The 27,157-nt window shown below is 46.0% G+C and overlaps 1 protein-coding gene across 1 annotated transcript in view; it reads left to right on the top strand.

Moving 5' to 3' along the window:
- The window catches only part of LOC138525670 (kelch-like protein 9), a 454,357-nt gene that overhangs the window by 167,052 nt on the left and 260,148 nt on the right, over positions 1–27,157 (top strand). The window contains exon 4 of the mRNA XM_069635739.1: positions 17,968–18,164. Within this exon, the coding sequence (XP_069491840.1) occupies positions 17,968–18,164 (197 nt within the window). The remainder of the gene's footprint in view (positions 1–17,967; positions 18,165–27,157) is intronic.

Genomic DNA, 27,157 nt, shown 5'->3' with positions numbered 1-27,157 from the left:
CATTATCTGTAATATCTATAGCCATTAGGTCGTTCATCAGAACCTCTTGTAACACAAACTCTTTAGATGCTGTATCTGGGGCATACATTTTGTGTCCTATTGTGCTCACTGCCTGAGCACAACATCCCCCTAGCATTGCACATATACTAGGTAGACATTGGAAACAGCAACAAAGGAATAGCAGGATTCCCAAAATAACCAGTATAACAGAAAGCACCTTCCAGCCCCAGGATCGTAGAGAATCCCAGAATCAAGCGCTAATATTCCAATCTCCCACAAGAACATGCACTTCAGAACTAAGGATGTGCAAGTTCTGTATTGCTTTGAAAATTGTCGGTGAGGAATCTGGTACGAAAACACAGCAAGCGGACCCCACAAATTTACATACTCCGCCACGTTCTGCCAGGATGACATCTAATGCCATCCGATTTTGGAGTGCTACCAATCTTATTGCTTTCTGTTCTAGTGTCATATTGTAGAGTCTATCCGTGGTCCGATTGATGGTTCTCTCCAGTACCCTTGCTAGCCCCCTAATATTTTCAGAATTTGCTATCTGTCCCCAAAATGGCACAACTGATTTTGCTATATCTCCCAATACTTGCCCAGGGGTATCTCCGTTCTCGTCCCGCCGTGGGCGAGCCTTAGAAACTTCCAATGTACTAGCTATGAATACCACAGGTAACAGGATTCCTAAATAACAGGTTCCTGCCAATCCTTGGGAAACCAGGGAAATGCTGAACTACCGCAAACAAAATAGACAGGCCCCCCTACATACAAAGGCCTGTTCTCCCCGGTCAAATTTACAATGTTCACGCAACCCTCAAAGTTTCCCATTGCCCGAGTGCCATTTCTTTGTACACAAAAGGGGACTGAATCGGGGCTATGATTAATAGAGTAGGAAGGAGGCACAGCGTCCTTATTGCGTATCGGGGACATTTTAAAGGAAATTAGAGTTTGAAAAGGAAGAAATAGTTTATCAGATGGCCTAATAGAAGCAACATTAGGTTTACTTCTATTTGCAAAAAGTGAGCATCCCAGGGGAGTCAATTCATGTTTTTCAAAATCATTTAAATTAGTTCCATCAAAGTTCCCTGAGATGCTATCATTCCAACGGCCAAAGAATAGTGCTCTAAGAGAGGCATAGCAAGCAGTCGTTAAAGGTAAAGGGTGAATATAACATCCTAGCCCCTTGTTCCCATGTTGTGGTAAATGGGTGCAAATCCAGCAATTACTCTTATTAAAAATGGCATGCGTTGAATTCATTATTATCATTAAAGTGTTATGATGGTACTTTCATCTATGCTGGGAGTCTCTAGGTGACAGAGTATGAAGGTGTACAGAGGGAGTCAAAGCAGTAGGTACAATTTCAATTGGCAGTGGAGGTTTTAGAGGGTACATTTCTTCAAAGTGCCAAAGTCCCACAGCAGTAATTATACAAATTCCAATTACTATTAACACAACACAGCAATATGTTTTCGGGGCCCAGGCACATTGTTCATTGTCCGAGTTGGTCACCCCCTTATTTACAAGTCCAATGCGAGCAGCAGCGGTGGAGGTGGCAGGCATCGTAGTTTCTCAATCGACGACCCCAATGTTCATTGCTGGCGACACTACGGTCACGCGACTTCTTAGTCCTTCCCCACACCTAGCCAGCAGAATCCCTTTTTTCCTTTTGTTCAAAAAGAACTTTCTTTTACAAGAGAAAACTTTCAATAACTTCTTCTTTCCAGATGCACAGGAAAAACCTGTGCCGTAGTTCTATTTTCTTCGTGGAAGGTTGTATCTGGTGGTACCAAGTACTGTTTGATCCGGAAATAGGGTAACGTCACTTCCTGAGGGAAGCAACGTATCGGAGGCGACGGAAGTCGCAGAACTTGAAACAGTGTTTTCCGGAAGTGACCTTTTCAAAGAGTGCGGAGACAAAATGGACTGTTCCCCAAGCTCCACGGGCTCAGAGAAATTCTCCGACACACTCACAGCGCTTTTTGCTACTCCAGGATCAGAGATTGTAGCATCAGCGAGGGGTTCTGCTTCTTCTGTAACGTGTGGGGTCGGGTGAGGAAGTTTCTTGACATGCGTTGCGTGGATCCAATGCTTCTTTCCAGCCTCCCGCACTGCTCTCTGGGTGACCAACAGCACCTGGTAGGGTCCCCGCCAGCGAGGCGCGAGACAGGAAGACCTTTCGTAGGCCTTCACTAGGACCCAACTTCCAGGCTGAATATTGTGTCCTGGGCCCGTAAACCATACAGGTAAAGCTGATTGGACCTGATGGTAAATGAGATACAGATTTTTAGTCAACTGGTAACAGTAGTCTACAAGCAATACATTTTCGACCTCCCTCAGGGTTTTGGGCTTCGGAAGGCCCCAAATGTTAGCAGGTCTCCCCATCACTACCTCAAATGGAGAGAGCCCAGTCTTAGTTTGAGGTGTGGTACGCATGGCTAAAAATACAATAGGTAAGGAATCTGGCCATTTCAGTTTGGTGCCGGCACATGTTTTGGCAAGATTATTCTTTAGGATACCGTTATGTCTCTCTACCAACCCAGCACTTTGAGGATGCCTACCTGAGTGAAATCGCTTTTCAATGTGTAACGCTGTGCATATCTGCAAAATTACTGCTGCAACAAAATGGGGACCGTTGTCCGAACAAATTACCCTTGGCAGCCCAAACCGTGGAAAGAATTCTTTTACCATAGTCTTTGCAGTGGTCATGGCAGTGGCATCCTTAACGGGGAAAGCCTCAACCAATTTACTAAAAGCACAAATAATCACAAGAACATATTTTAGATTATTACACCGTTCCATCTCAATAAAATCAAAGTGGATGACCTTGAAGGGAACAGAAGGGGGCCCAAAGCTACCCCTTGGAGTTACTGTCCCCTTCCCCACATTGTGCTGTAAGCAAATCATACAATTCTGAACATGTCGCTGTGCAATCTTCAAAATGTTATCATTCACCCAGACTTGTTCTAACATTTTCGTGATCTGCTGAGCACACACATGCGTAGGACCGTGTGCCATCGTAACCATCGCCAGCACATATGAATCAGGGAGCAACCATTTCCCTTCAGATGTATCCACCTAACACCCATCGTCATCTAGTTTCCCCATTCCTTCGGCCCACTTTTTAGATTCTTCTATTGTGGCATCAGTTTGGATATCTCGCACAGACCCGATACCCTCATCCATTACATAGGCACCTTTTGTTTCCCTTAGAGCGTACATGTCTGCGCTAAGGTCTGTGGCCGTTTGCCTGGCTATCTGGTCAGCAAAATTGTTCCCCTTTCCCACATCATCTATGACCATACGATCTGCTGCACATTTCATGATCGCTAACTGACTAGGGAGTGAGAGTGCCGAGAGCAATTGCACTATCAGGGGACCATGCTGAATCTTGGTACCATGTGAGGTTAGGAACCCTCTTTCCGACCAGAGCCTCCCAAAGTTGTAAGCCACCCCAAAGGCGTACTGGCTATCAGTATATATGTTTACTGTATGCCCTTCAGAGAGTTCACAAGCTCGGGTCAACGCTATAATCTCTGCGGCCTGCGCGGAGTTATGCGGAATTCTCTTAGTTTCAACAACCGTACTCAATGTAGTAACTGCGTAGGCAGCTGTAGATGTACCATCGGGGAGTTTGAAGCAGGAGCCATCACAAAACAGCTCCCCTTCCGCATTGCCCAAAGGAGTATCTATAAGATCTATCCTGCCCTTTGTTTCCTGTTCAGTAGTATACAGGCAGTCATGTGATTCTTCGTCACCGCAAACAGTATTTTGCGGGAAAGGTAGGAGTTCAGCCGGATTAAGAACACAACACCTCTTAATTTGAATGTGAGGGGCAAACAGAATTAATTTGTACCTCGTCAGCCGTGCAGAGGTGAGGTGTTGCGTTTGGGTTTTATTCAATAGAACATCTACAGAGTGAGGTACCATCAAAATTAAATCATGGCCTAGGACCATTCCTTCACTCTGTTTTACAGACGCGGCAGCAGCAGCGACAGCTCGCAAATATCTTGGCAAAGCGCATGCAACAGGATCAAGGGCGGAAGAGCAGTAGCCGCACAGCCTATTCTTCCCTCCGTGTTCCTGTGTTAACACAGCCAAAGCACATCCATCACATTCATGCACAAACAACACAAAGGCCTTGTCATAATTTGGAGTACCCAGAACCGGTGCAGAGCATAACGCAGTTTTGAGAAGCTCAAATGATCGTTGATGTTCCGATTTCCATAGCAGCGGCAAAGAAATGCCCTTCTTTGTCAAAGCCAACATCGGTTTTATCACTAGTGAGAAGTTCGGGATCCACAACCTACAGTAAGAAGCCATACCTATTAAGGCTCTGACTTCCTTCTGTGTATTTGGAACAGACATGCCAGAAATGTGTTTTATTCTTTCAGGTGTCAATCTTCTCCCCTCCTTTGACAGGAGGTAGCCTAAATAAGCGACCTCCTGACAACAATATTGAAATTTCTTGAGCGAAGCTTTATGACCGTTTTCGGCTAGATGAATAAGCAACAATACAGTGCCTTCTTTACAAGCACTTTCAGAATCTGCAGCTAAAAGTAAGTCATCGACATACTGAAGCAATGTACAAGTAGGTGGCAATTCGAGGGTATCAAGCTGCTCTTTCAAAGCCCTACTATAAATGCTTGGACTTTCATTATACCTTGAGGCGCACGAGTAAATGTGAATGAAAGTCCCCCCAAGGTGAACGTGAACAAATATCTACTCTCCTTGTGTATAGGAATACTAAAGAAAGCATTCTTTAGATCCACAACACTAAAGTGCGTAGCTGTAGCAGGGATCATTGTTAGTATTGTTGTTACATCAGGCACAATTGGAAATTGTGGGGCGACAACTTTGTTAATAGCACGTAGATCAATTATAAAACGGTATGGGATTGTATTGTCGCCTTTCTTGTATACAGGCAAAATCGGGCTGTTACATAAACTACCTGCAATCTCTTCAATCACTCCTCGATGCACGAAATCGGAGACAATGCACTTCAAAGCATGCTCGCCCTCAACTGATATTTTATATTGCGGAATGTGTGGTAGTTTAACTCCATGTTTCAAAACTATTTTAACAGGTTCGATCTGTAGCACACCGACATCATTGTTGTCAACCGCCCACAAACATTCCGGAACAACGCTAAACTCAGGAGGCAATGGTCGGGTCAGAAACTGACAATTGGGAAGTTGCTGTGGTGAAACCATCAGTCGCACTCCGTCAGAGGAACAATGAATTACTGCATTCAATTTCTTCAACAAATTTAACCCCAGCAAATTCTCTCCACAGTTCGAAGTCAGGAGGAAGGGATAATGGTCCGTGAAGGGACCCAAAGAAACAGACACCGGCGAAGAAACTGGGCAAGCAATTGGTATGCCAGAAAACCCTACAGAAACATTTGTTTGCCCTGACAGTGGAATGTTTGGAACCCAGGAATGATCAATGGAGCACTTCTGTGCTCCAGTGTCTATCAAAAACTGATGTTTCCTATTCCCCACTAACATTTCAACGTAAGGACCTTTCTGATTAACGGCAATAGGTGAAGGTTCCAAACCCTGCTTCGGGCAGTCCTAACGAAATAAAATGTCATCGGAAGGAAGCTCTTCAGAAAGGTAGGCAGCAGAAGGGTGATCAAATATGTTTCTCGTGTCCACACTCGAAGTCTGATTTTCCCGTGAAAAAGGTTGTTGAGGATCTTGCGAGAACTGACCTCTATCAGGGCCCCCCGCTCCAGGGCGACCTCTAGGTCATCTACCCATACTCCCAAATGCATTGTTTGACCTTTGGCGAAGGACGGGGCACTGTGCTCGCCAATGACCTTCCTGGCGGCAATAGGCACATTGATTAACATTCACAGGACCCAAAGGAGCGTTTCCTTTCGGGACATACTGACCTCTGGTCTGTGAAGTACCTCCTCTGGGATTTCTAACAATTTGTTGTAACAATACTTTAGTCTTCAAATCTCCTTTCCTCTTCTCTATTTTCTCTTTTTCATTATTAACACGGTTCTCATAATACTGAGCCATGTGCAAAAATTCAGATTGGGATTTCGCCTGCCAAGCGCTCTCAGAGGACATAATCTGTGACTGGATGTCGGGCAACAATCCACGTACAAATTTGTCCACAAACAACCTTTTCCCAGACTCTGTGCCCAAGTCCTGTCCACTGAAGTCAGAGAATACCTGTTCGAATCTATTAAAAAACTCGGTGGCACCTTCAGTTTTTCCTTGAACGCAGGCCGGAAGCTTGTCCCAAATAATTCTTTTCTCAGGAATTATGGTTTTCAATTTTGCGACAATTCTATCAGGCAAAGTAAGTATTACCTGAGGTGGTTTCTCACCAGCTGGTCTTTCCCCATCAGACCTAGTCATGTTAGCCCACGTATCTCCTAACCCTGGCACATCGTCTATTGTTCGAACCTGCTTCCATAAATCTACGGGCAGGAGTACAGGGAATAGCAAGTCAATATCACTTAAGGTGAACACAGAGGACTGCAAAACGGACTCTATCTCTTTGTAGAATCCTGTCGGGTTTTTCCTAATATCGGGAATTGATTGTCTAATAGTGTTCACTTCCTGTCGTGAAAACGAGACGTGAACAAATTGCGATACATAATGTGCAGGGATATCCACAGCGGGTGCACCAGTCCCAGCGTTAGCAGGAATCTCAACCTTTGGGACAAATGTCGGAGGAACCTCTCTCATAGGCAACTGAGATATAGGTAACTCTGACCGCTTACTAAGCAACAGAGGCAGGTCGAGCACTAAGGCAGCTGAAGAAGTGTTGGGCGAAAAGGCCCTCTTACAAATACCCAATAACTCTATAGGACAACTAACCTTCTTCCTTACACATTTATCCTGCAGGTACTGTACCATTACCTGAATCACCTTCCTCTGCAGTTCTACTGTATACTGAGTATATGTGTCATATACTTCATACGGCGGTATCGATGAATCCGAGATCCATCGAATCGCATCTTTGGTACAAATACGTACTTCCTCAGATGCCGATCTACGACACGGAAGGAACCGTTTCTGTACATACATAATGTCGTCTTCACCATCCTCATCCCGTAATTTTTCAAAGTCCCTCCTATACTCAAACAATCTCTCAACATGACCATGTACTTTCTCCTCTGTGTCCCTCGAAAGTGCTAAAGTATTTAAATCCCTCACCCCTTGTGGGAGATCCGCATTATGTAATCTACCCCACATTACGCATAAATGAGTCCCCAAACCTTCGATAAAAACATTTTTCTCAGGAAAATTGCCCATATTTGATCATGTGGAAAAAACGTTAACTTGATCACCTCTCTCCATACAGTGCTTAGCCCATGCAAATAATTCCCGTTTCTTGTCTGTAGAAACAGTATTGCGAGTGACAATCTTTGACCCCGCACCCTGATCAACTTCAGTCAGTTCAGAACCACTCGGGAGCAGAGGTGCGGGCAAATTCAATGGGGGTGCAAATATCAGCGCAAGAGGAAGGGGTGGCGAGATAGGTGGAGGAACAACAACTAGAGGAATAGGAACAATAGGTTGTACAGGGGGAACAGGAATAACAGCAGGAATAACAGCAGGAATGGGCAGAGCACCCAGGAGAGGATCATACAGAGGTGGTGCAGAGGCACCAGGCCCGCGTTCGTTTAACAACTTTTCAATAAATTCTTCAGAAGCATGGAAATCTTTAGAGGGATACATTTTCTGGATACCAAGTGAGAAATCCCTCTCCATATTTTTGACTGACTCCGAACGTTTTTCCTTATCATACAACAACGCCTTTTCGGCATTTGTTTTATGACGGCGTGCATGTTTATCCTTACTTTTAAGCTGCAACAACGCTTCTTTTTTCCAATTCTGCAAAACATCGAATGCTGCAGGTCTGGCCTTCTTTTTTAGCAAGACCGATTCTAGGTATTCAATACGGGGGATCTCGAAACTACCATTGATTGGCCACTGAAATTCAGAGGCATGTCTGGTTTGTCTGTGCCAAATATCATTAAATACTATACTTCCAATGCCATACTTACAGTACATAGTACATGCCGGCGCCCCCCCCTGTGGTGCCGGGCGGCTAAATTCCAAAGATTGTCGATCGCTGCGGAACAAAGCCCTAAAGCAGCTAGACAATTTCCCAGGCATTTCACAAAAAATTGGTGTTACCTGGTCAATAATTGTGTCTGCAGATACAATACGCCAAATTCAAATTGTCAGGGTTAAATTAAGAGTCGGGTCACGACTGCACCTGACCAAACCTAAGGAGGCCCGTACGGTTTACCAAAGAACTTACCTAACGAATTTTACCTTGTGTTTGGTGGTTTCGACAAATCTGCCCGCCTCAAAAATGGACCCTCGTCAAGATGCCGGGTCAGACCACACGACTATCGTCCAAGGATCGGATCGTGCAGCGCTGCCGAGGTATTGCGTCTCGTTCGGTCGGGCCCGCAGTATCACACCGTCCGATCCCGGTTCGATAGTCTGCGTCAACCTTCAATGATCCGGCATCAATCTTGAGGGTCTCTATTCGGGCGCCAACTGTGAATCAGAAAAATAATATGAGGCCGGGAAGTCCAGAAAGAAACACACCAACACAGGCTACAAAGAACATAGAAGTGCTTTATTTAAAAGCTACAACAGTTACCAAGTCAATTGACAAACGAATAGCTATTCGGCTCTCAAAGTAACGTAACGAACTTCAACGAGGGTTCGATGCGTTAGTGAGAGAGCGCACATTGGAATACTTGAGCCTTTTATACAATTTGTCCAGCCCTTGGCCAACCCTCTCGCGGGTTAACCATTCTATGAGCCGGGCCTATGGGTTCCTTGCTAGGTCAATCCTGTAATATATGCATTTCAATTAGTTTTACTGATATAGTTGTACATTTACATATAGGTCAACGGTAGGACAAGGTCTCAGTTTGCGACCCCGACAAGTGGCCTGCAGGCATATTAATTATTCATGTGTACGGAGGTCACAACGGCCAGAATCTTACTCAGAATGTCATTCGGCCTCCATTTTGATGTTCAGGGTGACTTCCATATAACAAGAGAACCTAAAATGGCGGCTTAATCCAAGATGGCGACTTACATTACTTTCTCTAAGGTCAAGACCTTGCCGTGGAGTTTGTTCGCATGTGATGTTTAGACAACTTGGCGTAGGCCAATACACATACAATCGTTACGATAGGAGGCATAATATTGTTTCAATTCCGACATGGGGAGTGATCACCCTCGTCTCTGTGATACATCAAAATATCCTATAAGTCTGGGAAGCTGCAGGAGTAATCTCTCTTGTCTCTGTGACTACCAAAAGCGTGCCTCAAGTGTGAATATAAATAGGAAGGATCTCCCTTGGCTCAGAGAGGGTGGTGAATGTAGAGCCAGCGTGAGAAGCTACGGGCGTGATCTCCCTCCTCAGAGAGACTGTGATAATAGAAACCTGAACATCAAGTACACTGGGAGCGATTCCCGTAATCACTGTGAGTCTGAAATAAGAGAGAAAGTCATATGACATAATAGTCATTCCCCCCGCTGTTAAATCAGACACTAAAGCAGCAGAATATAGAGTCAACCCTGAGCGGAAGTTTAAGACCAGAAGAGTGTTGCTTATGTTGAATTATCAGCAATGTATTCGAGACTGTCATCATGATTGTAACTTGATAAACCAGAAGAAGGGATTCAATGTCCTGGACCTTCCTTCACGGATGGAACTTGATAAACCAGAAGAAGGGATTCATTGTCCTGGACCTTTCTTCACGGTGGAACTTGATAAACCAGTAGAAGGGATTCATTGTCCTCGACCATTCTTCACAGAAGGAACTTGATAAACCAGGAGAAGGGATTCATTGTCCTGGACTTTTCTTCACGGATGGAACTTGATAAACCAGGAGAAGGGATTCATTGTCCTGGACCTTTCTTCATGGTGGAACTTGATAAACCAGGAGAAGGGATTCATTGTCCTCAACCTTCCTTCATGATGGAACTTGACAAATCAGGAGAAGGGATTCATTGTCCTGGACCTACCTTCACGGATCGAATGTGACAAACCAGGAGAAGGGATACATTGACCTAGACCTACCTTCATGGATGGAACTTGATAAACCAGGTGACGGTATTCATTGTCCTGGACCTTTCTTCATGGATGGAACTTGATAAACCAGGAGAAGGGATTCATTGTCCTGGACCTACCTTCACGGATGGAATGTGATAAACCAGAAGAAGGGATTCATTGTCCTGGACCTTCCTTCATGGCTGGAACTTGATAGAAGGCATTCATTGTCCTGGTCTTTTCTTCATGGATGGAACATAATAAACCAGGAGAAGGGATTCATTGTCCTGGACCTTTCGTCATGGATGGAACTTGATAAACCAGGAGAATGGATTAATTGTCCTGGACCTTTCTTCACGGTGGAACTTGATAAACCAGGAGAAGGGATTCATTGTCCTGGACCTTTCTTCATGGATGTAACTTGATAAACCTGGAGAAGGGATTCATTTTCCTGGACCATTCTTCACGGAAGGAACTTGATAAGCCAGAAGAAGGGATTCATTGTCTTGGGCTTTCTTTCACGGATGGAACTTGAATTTATCCCATGATTGTGGAGCACTATTTCAGTAGGAGGGAGTCATCCTCCTGATATTTCTATCCTAGTTATTTCTTTCATTTAGTGGTAGGGACAAAAGAGGACTTTAGGGACAGAGGACGGTAATTTTGTTTGGACATTCATCCTGACGACGAGCACCCAGTTATCTTTACTTTAGGCAGGGATTTCCCTTTAAAGCCATGGAAAGGTAGATGTTGATCTCTTATTTAAAATAAAAGTCTATAGCGAAAAGGCCACCGTTGTGTCCGACTCCTGCTTCTGATGTACCACAAATGCCTTATTCGCAAGTCTTCAAAATCAGAGGTAATTAACCTTCATCAGCTTCTATTTCAAAGGGATGCTGATGACACACGATGACGATGACCTACGATTGGAGAAAATCATGAATCAGTAAAAGACAACTCCTGAGTCCGTACAACATATTTATCACTGGCTGAAACAACAGCACCTGTTTCTGAGAGGCGTGGAGATCCTGATGACAGGGACGCAAGCCATCAATTTGATGCACTCCCCACCCACAGGTTGTACTCAGTGCTCTTGCATCAAGGATGAGAAACCTTGGCGCTGGGGCCGATGCTGAACTCAAATGTTCTCAAGATGTAATTTTATAAAGAGGAAATTTCCAATTAGTCATGCGTAAGAGGGTCCAATCACTCCAAAAACAAAGCCACCGGGACATTCATTAAACTGAAGCAATAGTACTGCAACTCATTATACTTAGCAACCCCCAAAAAACGATCTACCAAAATTCCTGTGAATCCAGAATCGGACAGCAGGGCTCTGCTTGAATTTGAGATAGGCCGATCAGATCTCAGCAATATTAAATCTTTATCCTGGCTGTCTGTAGCTCAATCCAAGCTCAAAACCCAATGTTCTTGTTGCAAGGCTTCTGCGGCGAAGATCCTGAGTACCCAGTAATAATGACAGGTTTTTTAACATTATCCTTCACACCGGACCCCCCGCGTCCATGAGTAGTATTAGTAGCTGTTTATATAGCACACTTTATTGAGCTCTACTAATCACCTCTAAAGGTTGAAGGGCTGAGTCAGCCTTGCTGGGATCTGAGCACCTGGCTTGCATGCTGGTCCCATATCAATGGTGAGTGCTTAACATGTGAGCTAACCTCACTGCCTCAAGGGGAATAGGCTGCCATCCGTTCTGCCCCTAGGACCCTTCGATCGGGGGTCTCGATCTACAGCTGTGCTACTTCCAGCTTTTATGACACCGATCATCAGGTGAGGGGGCCAAAATGCCAGAAAGAACATAGATGTCAGAGGACTGGAGGGTTTGCAGGAGGCCAGAGACGGGTGCGCGGTATCGATGCTGAAACCAAGGCACTCCTGTAATGCCAATGTGGCCCAGGTTTAGCTTGTGGAAGGGACCTGGTCTCCGAAATGACGTTAAGGCGTCCAACATGGGAATTTGGCCCTGGGCTCCTTAGACCCTGGGGGACCATTTCATTTGAAAAAGGTGATAGGTCCTGGCGCTGCCCCTGGAGGCAGTACATCTCAGATTATATGATTTCACTCTGAGAAGGAGTGAAGAATTGCAGTTATGGTCATGGCTTCTTTGAGGTTTGGCAAGCGTGCCTGTCCTCAATCCATGGTAAGGACCATTGTGGTAGTCACTCGGCCCAGAAGACCATTTGGCAAGGATCTAGACATGTTGCTGCGGTTGCACAAGCAGTGCCAGGCAGGGCGGCGACAATCAGCCTTCCAGCGTTGAATGGCTGAATGGGCATTCAGTTTGCCCCTCCTATTGTTTCGTTCAGCAGTGTGAAAGTTGCTTTTGCTTCGTCCCTTCTCTGATTGGGCAGTATCGCATGGCAGTCATTAATGGTATACAAAGGTTCCAGTTACAAAACGAAAGGTCTGTTGCGCGAAACCCTTTTCTCTCTAACGCCCAACTAAGAACATGAAAACCCTGTGAAGAGAGAAAGGACCAGGCTGCTTCCAAGGCTGGACACCCGGGGTAAATGTCCCCTAAAAAGTACTAAGGTTGCATCCCAAGGATGTGTGCTGAACCCTAGCCAGCCATGATGGGCCGCCTATCTAAGGAAAGGATAGGAGAACTCTCCCTCCCTAATCTACCCTGTTAGAGAAATTAACCTCTCAAAAAATCCATCTGGTTTATTTATATTTGAAATTTTAAAATGGCGTTGGAGCCTGGTCTTAGACAGCTGTCCCAGCACCAAGAACCTAAAACAAGGAGGAGAGCATATTCCTCTAAACTGAGGGTTAATCTACTACACAGTGTCTGGCAATTGTATACCCTAAGGTTCTTCTCATCTCTGAATAAATGAACTGGCAAGAGAAACCCAGAGAGAAAAACCTTCACTTTTAAGCAAGTCTAAACCACATTTATCCAAACAGCGGTGCGTCGTAATTTGTCGTAGATCCGCATATGTCGTCTGACGGAAAGGTTTCATCCGTTTACTCGACCAGAACATTCTGCGTACCTTCGGTGGCCCGGATGCACTCGGTTACATCCAATAAGGAGGGTCGAACTCTTCTACCACTCCGATTGGCTCTGGAATTCCGCCCTCCCTTTTCAACCCCTGTAATAACACGTGAAATAAATATGGCGGAATTCTGTGCCTTCAGCTGCTCGGTTTGTGCAGAAGCTGGAAAAGGACTCTTCTGGACCAGCCTTCACAATTTAACTCCCATTCTACACCCTTAGCGGAATTCCCCGGATCAGGCGGAGGCAGCGGAGGGTGTTGTGGTTGGCATTGTTTCCCTGTGATGAAGGAGGAGCCCAGAAAGGAGCCAGCGAATAGACTATGAAAGGAGTCCAGTCCTATGGGAGCCAAGATGGATTCCCACCAGTGGAATCTCTGCCTTTGCAAGACTCAGACAGAGCAAGTTTATCAGATCCACCCTTGAAGGCTGATACCTGATCTGTCAACTGTCACCCGATTCTGCAGGTTGCCTGATATTCATGTCTGTGCTGTCCGCGGACATTCGATAACTGATGTTGCGGTTGATGGGAACGTGAAGCCATATATACATTACATCAGTTCACTGTTAATCCAGATCTCTGGGACTCAACACAGGTGCCAATGGGGACCAGAGATTTGACTGGCTCCATCTTCCCCTGATGAGGGCCAAAGGCGGGAGAGGATCTGCGCTGGCACAGCACAGTGCCACTGATCCCGCAGGAAGAACTTAAGAAGACGGACGGGTATGTGGTATCTGAACATCGCCTGTAGATCTAGGCTAAGAAGACCACAGGCATGTTCTCAGCCTCTGGTGGATTGTCTTTCCTTCCTAACCTTCAAGAGAGAGGTTTTAGTGCCACAATACCGAAGACAGACTGGAAATCATCAAAAGAGATGTTTGCTTCTAGATGGCGAGAAAGCTGCTCTCTGACTGTGGTTCTAGGTTAGCCACAGCTGCAAGGCCTTAGCAAGTTCCAGCCACCTGATCCTGGTCTGTGATTATCCAGGTATCCGGGTTCTGTGTGAGGTATGTTTGAGAGAGGAGTTGTGATGGGATGCGCTAGACTTTTGGACACCTCTCTAGGGTTGAGTGGTGCGTGATTGGATATGGGACGAGCGGCATGATAAGCGATATGTGGAGACTGCCAGCGCTGCGGTTGCATGAGTCAGCTGATGGTGCTGGAGCTTTAGGTTTGTTGGCGATCCTTGATATGTCTCCCTTTTGGACCAGCCTAATCTGAGAGTTTCGGTCTGAGTTTTGGTGGGCCTCAACACCACGTTCTGGTGGAGGTGTGTCTGTGCGAGATGACTCCGGCCTAGTTGTATGGACTTTGTTGTGAATGTGAAATGTGACGTTGTCTCAAGACTACTGTGATTGAGCCGAAAGCCTGAGTGAGACGTTGTGGAGACCATAGCCTGGTGGACTCAGAGAAGGCCTTTGAATATGTTTCCACCCTTAGGAATGTGTGTTGTTGGGTAATACGAATTTTTCTTTTTGGCGGCATCGTGGTTTGACCCCTGCAGATGAATTCGGCACAGCAGACAGTCATTGGACAGTTTGATTTGCCGTTTGCTCCGATAGCAAAATATAATTAACATGGAGGGTCATTCTAATCACAACATCACACAGCGCGGTTAGGGCTGTAGCTAAGATCTGCCCCTGTCACTTTTTTCATTGCTTTTCTACTATGATATGCAACTCCTAAGCCAGGGTCTTCAGCTGATAGGTTGGTTTACAGTTTCTTAGGGGGGAAATTAAGCATTATCATGGATCTGTGGTCTATTTCACCAGTTACAGATGGTTATTAATGGAACCAGTTACAACATATAGGTTTTCCTGGGCTTCCTAGTTCTGTTTCATATGGACATCCATTTCTTTGCATCCTTGGACTGTTTGTTGTCACCTACTGGCATCAGTTCCTATCTCTGTTGACTACGAGAATATTGCCTTTCTCCGCTGACAGTCCAGAATTAAAAAAAGAAAACACAAACAGAACCTGGATACATTAACTGGCTGTTAGGGAGAATTCTCCAGAACGGCTAATTTCCCTTACCTACTGAGTTCCTCAGCAGCTTTGCTGGATTTCTAGGATTTTTTTTTCACCTGGTAAGAGTGTGAGCCTTTTTTTCCCACTCTTACATGTGTTTTGCTGTGTGTGTTTAACATTTTCAACCCATATACATGTGTTTTGCTGTGTGTGTTTAACATTTTCAACCCATATACGTTTTTATACTTATTTATATATTTATTTATTCGGATTTATTTAAACCGCACGTCAGCCCGGGGGCATCGTGGCGCTGTTACATGAATACATGCATAGTCTGGTTACAATGGAAGGAAGATGGTTACAAAGCAATTTTCATTACAGGAAGCATTTCGTGTCGAACACTTTTCGTATCAGATGTGTGCGAGCTGAAGTGGGTGAAGGGAAGGTGGAGTTAGTTGAATAGCGTGGTTTTGAGGGATTTGCGAAAGAGATACAGAGATGATTCTGCTCTGAGCGAGTTGGGGAGGGCATTCCAGAGCTTAGGTGCTATGTGAGGGAAGCCAATGCCGCCGGCTTTGGCTCTTTTTACAGTGGGTACTTGGAGTTGGTTGGCATGATTACTTCTTCTGGGGCGGATGGAGGCGTTCTTGGTTATAGTTTCAGATAGGTAGGGGGGTGCTGTGTGGTTGATGCATTTGTGTGTGAGGGTGAGGATTTTAAAGTTGATCCTTTCCTTGACTGGGAGCCAGTGGACGCATCTTCTGGCCTGTGAGATATGGTCAGTTTTGGGAGTGTGTAGTGCAGCACGGAGAGCATTGTTTTGCACTATTTGGAGCCTGTTTAGGTTTTTTGACGAGGTGCCTGCCAGGAGGGCGTTACAGTAGTCCAATCTGGCTCCTATAGTAGCTCTGGCTATGGAGAGGCAGTTGGGCGTGGTGAGGTAGGGTTTTATGGCGTAGATGAGTTTGGTAGTCAGAGCAGAAGCTGAGGCAATGGCGCTGGTTTGTCTTGTCATTGAGAGTGTCGCGTCAATGTAGACTCCTAAGGTCTTGACGGCAGAGGAGACAGGTATGCTAATACTGTCGATGATCATTTGCGAATAATCGGGGCTGAGTTTGGTTAGAGTTTCGTTAGGGGCTAAGATGATGATTTCGGTTTTGTCTCCGTTTAGACAGAGACCATTGATAGCCATCCATGTTTGGATAGTCGAGTAGATTTTGAGGAGGGCTTCTGAGTCAAGGTCGTAGTCTCCAGAGAGGGGGAGGAGGACCTGCGTGTCATCAGCGTAGTTGGTGTACGCTATGTTGAGGGAGTCCAGTAAGTCAAAGAGGGGTTTGGTGAATAGGTTGTAGAGGGTCGGTGCGGTGCAGGACCCTTGTGGGACTCCACAATTGACAGTGGTGGGGGGGGGCGCTATCCTGGTCAGAGTACACTTTCATGGCCCTGCCTTCAAGGAAGGATGTGATCCACGTGGTAGCCTTGTGAGAGAAGTGTGCAGCATTGGAGAGGTGCGATGTGAGAATGCTGTGGTTGACCAGATCAAATGCTGCGGAAAGGTCGAGTAGGAGGAGGAGGGCAGGTTTGCCTGTGTCCATTATTTTAGTAATTTTATTTTTTAAATCTAGAAGAGCAGATTCAGTCCCAAGGCCTTTGCGGAAACCTGACTGTCTTTTGCCTAAGATGGTGTTGGTTTCCAGGTAGTGTTGGATTTGATTGTGTGCGGCTTTGTCTAGGATTTTAAGGAGAAAGGGGACGGTGGTGATGGGGCGATAGTTGTTAGGGGAGGAAGGATCGAGAGAGGGTTTTTTTAGGAGCGGGCGGACCCAGGCTTCTTTTAGGCATTGTGGTACACTTCCAGATGCGAAAGAGGCATTGATGAAAGCCGTGATGATGGGGGTGAGGTATTCGGCGCACTCTTTGATTACGGAGGGTGGGCAGATATCCCCTTTGCATGTGGAGGGTTTGATTTTTTTAAGGAGGTCCTTGACTTCCGTCTCTGAGACTTCTCTGAAGGCAAAAAAGGGTGTTTGTGAAGGAGAGTTGTAGGTGAGAGGTATGGGCGGGCAGGTGGGGGTGTTGAGAGCTTTGCGTTGGGAGGCTATTTTGTCTTGGAGTAATTTAACTTTGTTGAGGAGAGCAGCCTGGATGCCTGTACACCATGTTTCATACTTGATGATTTCGTCTGGGCTGGAGGCTGGTGTGGTGAGTTCTTTGAATATGGAGAAAATTTCTCTTGATTTGGAACTGGCATTAGTGATTCTCTGGTTGTAGGATTCGGATTTAGCAAGGAATATGGCTTTTTTGTAGGTCAGAGAGATCTCTTTAAAGTCATTAAGCGAGGATTGGTTAGGCGCTGCTTGCCACCTGGATAGGGCTTTGCATTTCTTAGTGCGTAGGACGGATAGTTCTTCAGTGAACCAGGAAATGCAGTGTATTGATTTTTTCCCTTTTTTTTCTTTTAGCGGGGCAATGAAATCGATGGCTTGAGTGAGTGTGCTGGAGTAGATGTTGGCTAGAGATGTAGGGTCAAGGGGGAATGGATGCTTGAGATAAGTCTGGATGCTCAGCCATCGCTACCACTTTACTGTGTAGTACAGGCTTGTAGCAAAGGTGAATTTGTACTGTCACTTGTAGTCTTAATTGTGTGTGGTTTACCCAAATGGTACTGCATATAATTCTGCCTAACACTGGCCAAGTGGAATTTCCACTGCGGTGAACGCCGGTGGAAAGTCACCCATTCCAACATGACCGGGACATCAAATGCTTGAGGTTTGTACCCTCCACTTCTATGCACCTTGTCCTTGAGGGTTCAGTATATGTATATACCTCAAGGGTATTAGTATTAATTTCTTATATTGCTGAGTGACTTTGATGACGTAGCTTGTCGTGACTTTTTAAGCCAATAATCTTTCCATCCCTTTAACCAGGAGGGATGAAGGAAGAGAACCTGCAGACAATCCAGCTCCTTGGCGTTACCGCAGCCGGCCTGAGGCACACCATTGAGTTCATCTACACGGCCAAGCTGTCCCTCAGCATGGACAACCTCCACGACGTCCTGGAAGCCGCCAGCTTCCTGCAGATCCTGCCCATCCTGGACTTCTGCACAGAGCTCCTGAGTTCAGAGGTAGGTCGAGGCCAGCACGCGTCACCAGCCAGTGTCCACCGCTTAACTCCTTACCTGGAGCACAATGGACCGTGTTACAATTTTGAGGGTATTTGCCATGAACATACCGACAAACTCGATTTCCATTATTGAAATTAGTTTTAGCGGTACTGCCACTTAAATATTGATTGTGGTACGGCAGTCCCCAGTCAAGGTGTCTATGGGTCGCCATTGGGGATTTGCAGCCTGTATCATGGGTAGTAATTCAGCCCATGGTGAATACAAAATTTTTGCCAGTAATGTAAGGTACAAACCTCCAGCTTAATGCTGGAATTTTTCCCGCCACCTAACTACCAAAATCGGAATCTGGCGGTGTGGGAAAAGTGGAAGTTATTCCATTATCACCACTTTGGAATGAGGCCCGCTATCTGTGCAAGAAACACACTGTGGTGTTGTGGGCTTCCTTCTCCTGTGTCTCATTCATCAAAGACCAGGAGGTTTAAAAGATTGAAAATAAGGATATCACATGTTCTACACGTTTCACTCTTCCAGCACCCTCTGAGTCTATACAAACAGCCGGGTGTTCTTCAGGGTAAATGATTACCCTCGAACCGGTAACTAGTAAAGAGTAATTTGTTCTCTAGTTGATTGACTTCTTCATTAGTCTTGGGAGGATAGTTCAGGGGCAACGTGCTCGTCTTGATGGCAAGACGACACAGAGCACCACTGGTTCGATCCCCGGGTCCACGCTTAGAACCCTCTGGGTATTAAGCGCATTATAAATAACCTATCATTTCAAATTAGTAATTTAGATAAAGGACTTTTTCGGGGGAACATTGAGACGTATGAAACCCTCCTTTGTGAAGAATTGTGAAGAACAGTGAGGGACTTTTTTTACGTCAGTTTATGACAGGATAGCTTAGGGGCAATGTGCTTGCCTTGGAAGCAAGACGACATGGAGCAACACAGGTTGAATCCCCGGGTCTGCGCTTAAAACCCTCTGGGTATTAAGCGCATTATAAATAACCTATCATATCATATCATTTCATATTAGTAATTTAGATTAAGGTCTTTTTCGGGGGAACATTGAGACGTATGAAACCCTCCTTTATGAAGAATTGTGAAGAATAGTGAGTGACTTTTTTTACGTCAGTTTATGACAGGGTAGTTTAGGGGCAACGTGCTCGCCTTGGAAGCAAGACGAAACGGAGCAACACAGGTTCGATCCCCGGATCCGCGCTTAGAAACCTCTGGGTATTAAGCGCGTTATAAATAACCTATCATATCATATCATATGCTGTCAATGTTTTGATGCTTGGAAGCACTCTTGGCCACCTTTGAAATCTGGCAGTCGTTAACTTGCACATGTAGATGTGTTTCTGAACCTCCAGGTTTTTAAGGATTTCTATGGTTGCGCGGGGTCACGGATCTTCAACAGAGAATCTTTCTTCTGAATTCGCAGGACCATTGAAATGCTATGGATGACTGCAGAACTCGCCTGCCCTTTTGCACCCCCGCAAAGCTGGTGGATTCTATAGGAATGCACGTAAATGCCTTGTGCCATGCACATTCATTGCGGCAGGCACTTACAAGTCAGGGTCTGAAATTGCTGGGAGCCATTTAGCTCCAGCTTCTAGCCTTTAAGAGCAAGGTTAGGTTGAAACCAACAGCTACCAGGGGCTACCTTTGACTCCCCAGACCAACAGGTGCCTTACAAACCAGTATATGCCACATCAACTTTGAGAGGAATTAGGACATATTTAAACATAGTGGATCATACATAAAGGGCATAAAGTCAAAGTTTACCTCTCTTGTGGAAGTTAGATTTGTGGTCCGCTATGTTCCTGCTTCTGATTCCCAAGCGGCAGCTCCTGCCTACTGGGCGATGCCCAACACCCCGGAGGGGGCATTAGCTCCTGCTCATTGAATCTTAATTTCGGACCCTGCTAATTCTTGCACTATGAAGTGCAAATAGTACATGGAAAACCGGGTCTGTGCATGGCAGTGCACTCGAGCGCGGCCCTCTCTGTGCAATGTCCGTGGCACTGGAAAATGGTCCACAAGTGCATGGCTAGATTATAAATATCTGCACAGCATGCGGTCCAGCGGGGAATATGTGTTTCACTAGAAAGTAATGACTTGGTGAAGGCCTCTTGTGAACTGTGATCCTTACGTTTACGGCCTTGATTAGGAGACATGACGTAATTCCCATGGTAACAACCTGGAGAGTGCAGTGACCACTTTAGGTGGAAAGTGCCTGTGCAACCACATGAGTTCTGCTTTCTCATCCACCCAGGGAGAGGTTAGGTCTGCCCATTTTGGGCAGCCGCTGCAGAGGGGTATGGTCAAGCAACTATCCTTGGCATGAGCCTCTGGATGGAATTGTGGCACCTAGGAGGAGTAATTGCCTAATTCCAGGACTGGAGACTACTAGAGAACAGGCCTTTAGACCTGGTGTGATAGGTCCGCAGCTTAGTGAAGGAAGCTGATTCTGATTGGGCAATGAAGCGGTAAGGGGTGGAGACTAGAGCCAAGTATGAAGTGATGCAATCAGCCTTGTGTGAGAGCCCAAGCCCAGTCCTTTGTAGGTCGCCCGCTGGAATCCAAATGCTGCTGAGCACCCCACCACTGGAGTCATTGCTAGCTGCCTTACCCTCGTTGCTGGTTTCCTTTCCTGACTTGAGGGGTGTCTCCACTGGCCCCCACTCTGAGATTCAAAGCGTCCTTCAGGGTGGATACAAGTGTTCCCGGACCCCCTCACCACGCCAGGGTTCTAATCATCATTCAAGCTAGATAAAAAGTGTTCTAAGCCCCCCCCACCCCAAGAGACAAAGCATCCTTTGATTTGGATAAAAGTGATTCCTACTACCCTCCTGACCCCAAGACTGAAGGCATCATTCAAGCTAGATAAAAGTGTTCTAAGACCACTCCACCCCCAGAGTTAAAGCATCCTTTCATCTGGATAAAGGGGTTCCCTGCCCCTCTCCCCACCCCAAAACCCGAAGCATCCGTAAGGCTGTTCTGTTGTGTGTGTTACATGTTATCACGGTGTCACCCCAAGACACACACCAGGCGTAACCAGTAGAGAAGGGGGAGAGGCGTGGATCAAACATGTGTAGAAAGCAGATTCTGTAGAATAAACCCAAAGGTCACAGAATAAAGCCTGCATGCAATATCGTTGAGAGTATGGTGCTTCCTGCGTGGCTGCATAAATAGTATTATATAATGTATTCAAGTATTGAATGCATTTCTCTTAAATAGGTTCCTATCTACCTGATAGGAACCGGTGTAAACCCTGTAAAGTACGTCATTGCTAGGCCAACCTTGCTGCAAAGGTACTGGAGGGTAGTGCGCGAGTATATGAACTCAGGAGGCAGTGAGCCTGTCTTCTCTTAAAACCTCAGGTACACAGAGGCTGCTTCAGCAGTTGGACCAGGAGCAAAAGCCCACGGGCCCTCCTGTTCAGTCTCTCCCACCTCAAATGCAAACCACCCGGGCTACACTGGGCCCCCCATTGGGATATCATCCCTCGGGGGCAGACCATGTACAACAGGCGAGGATTAGTGATGTTAACAGGTAAACTGCAGTGACAATGACTGCGCCACTTGCTTGTTCTTACAATTCTATATGGTATTGAACACACTTTGATTGCTGATGGGTTAGAGATAGGGGCCGGATCTTGCCAAAACTAGCTACAGGTAATGTGAAAGAATAACCCTATCATGAAACTTACTTCACTTTGGCCCTCATTACAAGTTTGCCGGTCTGGAATAAGTGCTGGTATTTCTGTATACCGGCACTTTTCCGGGCCTGCAAACTACAAATTTGCTGGTGGGGGGGGGTTACCAGATATACCTCCAGCCAACAAGTGGAGGTAAATCAGGCCCCACACCGGCAAAGAACAGCAGGTATTGCTGGCACTGGTAATATGGGACTCCATGTAATGGGGACCTACTGGTATTCCTGCCGCCGGTAATATCCTGGTAATTCTAGGCCCCCTTTGTGTCTTAAAGAGATTTTTGTAGGTTCTTATTGATTCGCCTGCTGGAATTTGTTTGTTTCCATTCAGGAAGGGGTAAATGAAGGTACCGGGATATGAGCTAATTTTGCATGTCCCGCGGAGTGGAAAAAGTGGTGGCAAAAGCATTCACCCTCTGTTTTTACGCTGCACAAGATTTTGTATAATTTGGCAGTAAAAGTTGGAGAGCGGAGGGGATTTATAATCTTTGTTCGCTCTTTCAGGTCTGCTCACCAAAACTGCTTGAATTTTGACCAGCATGTATTTTTATGCTGCTGGAAAACCAGTGGAATCCACCTGACTTTTACACCTGGTAAAAGCAGGAAGATTCCAAAGGAGTCCATTGTAGATGGCTCATACAATCTTTAATTGCATGGAGCATTTACACTATTTCTAGACATATAGCGGAGAAGTGAAGAGTAAAGGTGATTTCACCTGTTTTTACTATTTACTTTTCCAGTGGTGGAAACAATTAAAATTGCACGCAATGGACCTTTCACACAAACATGTGAACAGAAGGGGTCCCCTTTGTGCAACTTAAGATTCCCCCAAAAATGCCCCATATACTTTTTGATAAACATGTTTGTACAATACATTGTTAAATTGGTTTATAATATGACTTGGTCCCCCTTAAAGCCATGTGTCTAAAACAAACTATTCCTTTAGGTCTTCAAACCGAAACATGAATACATATTTGTACCACTTAAGCTAGGAAGATACCTGATCAAGTACCTACATTTCTGACTAGGCTCAATTTCCAGCTTCAACACTTCCCCAAAGTGTGTGACCTGTGCATTTCACCTTACCTGCCCAAATTAGGTGCCCTCCGGGAGTGGTTCAGTTCCCAGTGTACACTATTAAAAAATAAAGTCTCACTCAGGATTTAATATAGCAGTAAGTACCCGTTCTGGGGGATTCACTGGGTGGTAACAGGCTGGGTTTCCAAGTTTGCGAAGGCCTCCACACTATGCCCCGGTGTCGTTAATAACTGGTGATGCCCTCAGAACGGGTGCTTATTGCTCTAAGTGCATCAGGTTTTCAATTCGGAAATCTGGGGTGGTAACAGCAACGAATTTGGTTTAAATGAACGGGACGCCCTGGGGAGTCCCATTCATTCAAACTACTTACCCAAGATGGCCGCTGTGGAGCTGTAAGATTGGGCTCCATATGGAGCCCCTCTTCCATGTCCATGGCAGCCAGCAAGTACACGGAGCGGCAGCGGTGGCTGGGTGTGGCAGGTGGGTGGGAAGGGATCGGAAAACCGGAGGTTTAAGGGAGGGAATGGTGGGGGGAAGATGGTGGAGTGTGGGACGCAGCCATGGGACTGTTCGGATCGCAGGCTGAGATCGTGGTATTCAGCCCATGATCTGAGCAACTTAACTGGTTGACTCCCCCACCCCGGGTGCAAATATACTAGCTTTGCTCCATATTTGATAACATTGACCATTCATATTAACCAGGCAAAGTAACAGATGTTTCCAAACATCTGTCGTCGCCCTGAGGATATTGGTTACATTTCCAAATGCTGTTGCTGTTGCATTGTGTCTCTCCCTCCAGCATAGTGGCACTCCTTCAAACCCTGAACATGTACTGCAAAACTACAATTGTGTGCTTTAAAATGCTATTTATTAAGCCAGACAATGTCCCATTCCATGCTGCGGTTTTCTGGCTGGGTCTGTCGTTCACAATAAGGTGCCTGGATTCGAAAGCCACTCCGTGGACTGCTGGGAGTAGCCACAGTATTCGGGGACATATTGCAGGAGCGCCCTGAAGATGTGATGGAACATAGGCTGGGACCCTCGCTGCTCAGTCCTCGCAGAGGGGATGAGACTGCTCCTCGATTCCTTCCAGCCACGCCATGAATTCAGACTGGTGGTAAACGGGAATGGTGGTAAGAGGGGTGGATGGAAGGTGAATGAATGGCTGTGACATGTGAAGAGGGAGGGTATGAAATAGAAGGATGGAGAAGATGGAAAGGTCAATAGATTGCGGTTTCTACACTTATTGTCCTCTCTTTTATCCTGGGCTTGCACCTCTTTATTCTGGGTCAGTTTGTGCATATATGTTGATAAACAATGTGCACACATTTCATTCTTAGGGAACGATTCATTGGGACTCATCTCTCAAGCTCTTGGTAGGGATCTGACTTTTCATGCTGTGGCTAAGCCAGTTCTCCTGGCGGGACAGGGGAGAGTGGATGGAAGGAGAGAAGGATGGGGAGAATGCAAGGTGAAAGGAGGGAGGCCTTAGGGAAGGAGACAAGGAGGCAGAGGCAGGAGCAGAGCAACATATTTTGGAAGGAGTATAAGAGAGCATGTGATTTTTGAAGGGGTGAGCAGATCAAAGGGTGTAGCAGCTTTCCCGCTTGAGCAAATGGAGTGGTCCTGGACAAAGCGCTTTATGTCGCTAAACACACAGCACGAACAGTAGAAAAGAGAACTTTCACTACATGTCCCTGAAGTTCATCATGGGATAGCTGCCAAATTGCACACTTCCGTGCGTGACTCCGCAAGACAGTCCTGTGTTTTTTCCCACTGCATGCTGGGACTTGTAGGCCCATCACTACAGTGGGAAAATCTAAACTACAAGTTTCAGCATGCAAATGGAAACAAAAATCATGACCGGGCTCGAGGTATCAGGAATGGAACTGGAAAACCTGCCAGAGGAGTCAATTTGACACTTGTGACAGCCATTAACTCACTCCCCAGCCCCCACCCTAAGCTCCACCTACTCGAGGCCCTTTCCTGCAAGTCTGCCACTGCTGAGGTCGTGCCTGGAAATGGGAGAAATGTTTGCACTTAGGCTTCCAGCTCTCGAGATGCATTCTGGGACGGGATTTATCTAGGCAGGACACAGCTTGGTTCGTGTTACTCTGTATTAGCTGTTGCCTCAGCGTGAGTCGTCAGGTGTGGCGCCCTGGTGAGCTTGGATAAGTAAACATGGCGGCTGTCTATTGCAAGTGTGTGAGGGTCTCTGTGTTAATTTAATTCTGAGATGTTTGATGTTTGTTTGTGCATTTTGTTCTTCTTAGTGAGCCAAAGGTTGTTTCACACTTGCATCCATAATCATGGCCTGTACCTAACAATGTGCTTATTAAATACAACTGATCTGCGTTTATATGTACCTGGGTTTTTTGTGTAGTTTTAAACTATTATTTGTTGATATAAAGGGGCATATTCTCAAAAATGGGGCAACAATAATAGCCAGAGATGCTCTATTTTTGCAAATGCTCTCATCACCTTATCCACAGAGGTGACCCACACATTCCTTGGGGCTTTGCGGCAGTGTAAATTATGTACCAGCCAACCCGTTGCATATATAAGTGTCAGCAGCACACAGACCTTTGGAGTGCATTTCATAATGGTGGGCCCTTAAAGAGCTTGTCATCGTGAACAGCTAACAATTGAAAAAGCATTTCTATCCCTGCTTGAGAGATAGAAATGCAAGTGCTGTTCCAAGTAAAAACAAATGCATAGCAGGGCTAGAAATGGCCCTGCCATGCATCGTGCAGCCCCCTGTGCCAGTTCCAAATAGGCACAGGTATGTGGTAGTATTCTGTGCATTTTGAAGCTCATCCCATGTGTGAACTCGGGATGCACTTTACAATATGCAGAAACAGCTCCCGATTTGTGGAATTGTGCAAAACGGATGACAAGGAGCCCCCGAATGTGCACATTATATAATATTGCGTGGAACTGTTTGGGTGGAAGCGTAGCGTAAGCTCTTGCACATGCCATCACTTTCGCCAGAACATGTTTGAGATTCGGGCCTAGAGTAGTCTGGTGGTGTGTTGCATCCTGGCAGTGTCGCTGGAACTGGCCACTCTTTGGTGTGCATTATGCATGTGTGATGGCCATGGGATGGAATGCCTTATGCAAACTGCTCTATTTCCCAAGTCCTTTCGCATTGTTGCCTGGAATACACGCCCCTGGTGGCTGGCATCTCTGCTCCTATCACTCTCAGGTATTACATGTTGCTGAACAGATGGTTGAAGAGCACCTCTGCCATTCTCACCGTGTGTCCGAGTGCACATGCCTAAGTTACTATGTTCCTAGTTAGCTCTTGGCTTCTACACTAGGCCGTCTCTCATCCAATCAAACTGTTTAGACTGCAGTCTGTAATCTCTGGTATAGGCCTCCTTCCAAGCATTCTGCGTTGATCAGTAGTCTAAAATCGTGCACTTTCTTATTTGGTTGATGAACGTCAAGTGCCACAAGTCCTTTAGGTCTCAGGTGAGGCCATGATCACCTGAAATAACCACCCTCCCTACATGTTAGCCCTCGGCTTCACATAGGCACTAACTTGTGGATGGGCCATTATCCTGCAATAACGACTGCTCCTCTGATCTATAAGGCTTCATTATACCACCCAAGGGGGAATTTAATGCAACTGAGATTGGACAGCTTTTCACTAAGTGTCATCTACAGCCTTTCCTTGAGGGAAACCTTTTTTATTCCTGATCCCTAGTTTTTTAGTTAACATTTTTCAAAGCCTTTTTTAAAAAAAGACTTTACAAAAAAAGAAAATAGTCTTACTGTGGGTTTCCAACTAGAAGTGGGTTTGAGCTCACAGCGCCTAATGGGAGACAACATTTACATGCCACCGCTTTAAAATCTCACAAGCTACAACGGATCAAAGACGATGTCTAGGGTGCTTGGTGCCCTGACTGGCAAAGTGTGGCTAGGGGTATGCCCTCTGGCCAGCTGAAGAGCAGGAAACGTGGGCTTCAAATGCATGCACCCACACAGCATCAAAACTATCTTGCATTTCTCCACTATCCCCACTATTCCATGGCACCCCGCTCCACTCTTTCACCAGAGCACCTGGCGATTGTGCAAATGGTTGTGGTGAGTGGTACACATATCAGTTACATACCACACCATAGCATAACAGGACTTGTCAATGAACTCAAGCATAGGCCACAGAAATGACATGCCTGCAAAGAAGGACAACAGTCGTGGGGGTGGTACATGGCAGATAGCGAGTAATCTGTGTG

Source organism: Ambystoma mexicanum, chromosome 7p (assembly GCF_040938575.1).
Source record: "Ambystoma mexicanum isolate Mex_15411 chromosome 7p, UKY_AmexF1_1, whole genome shotgun sequence".
Lineage (NCBI taxonomy): Eukaryota > Metazoa > Chordata > Amphibia > Caudata > Ambystomatidae > Ambystoma > Ambystoma mexicanum.
This window is presented reverse-complemented; position numbering and strand designations above follow the sequence as displayed.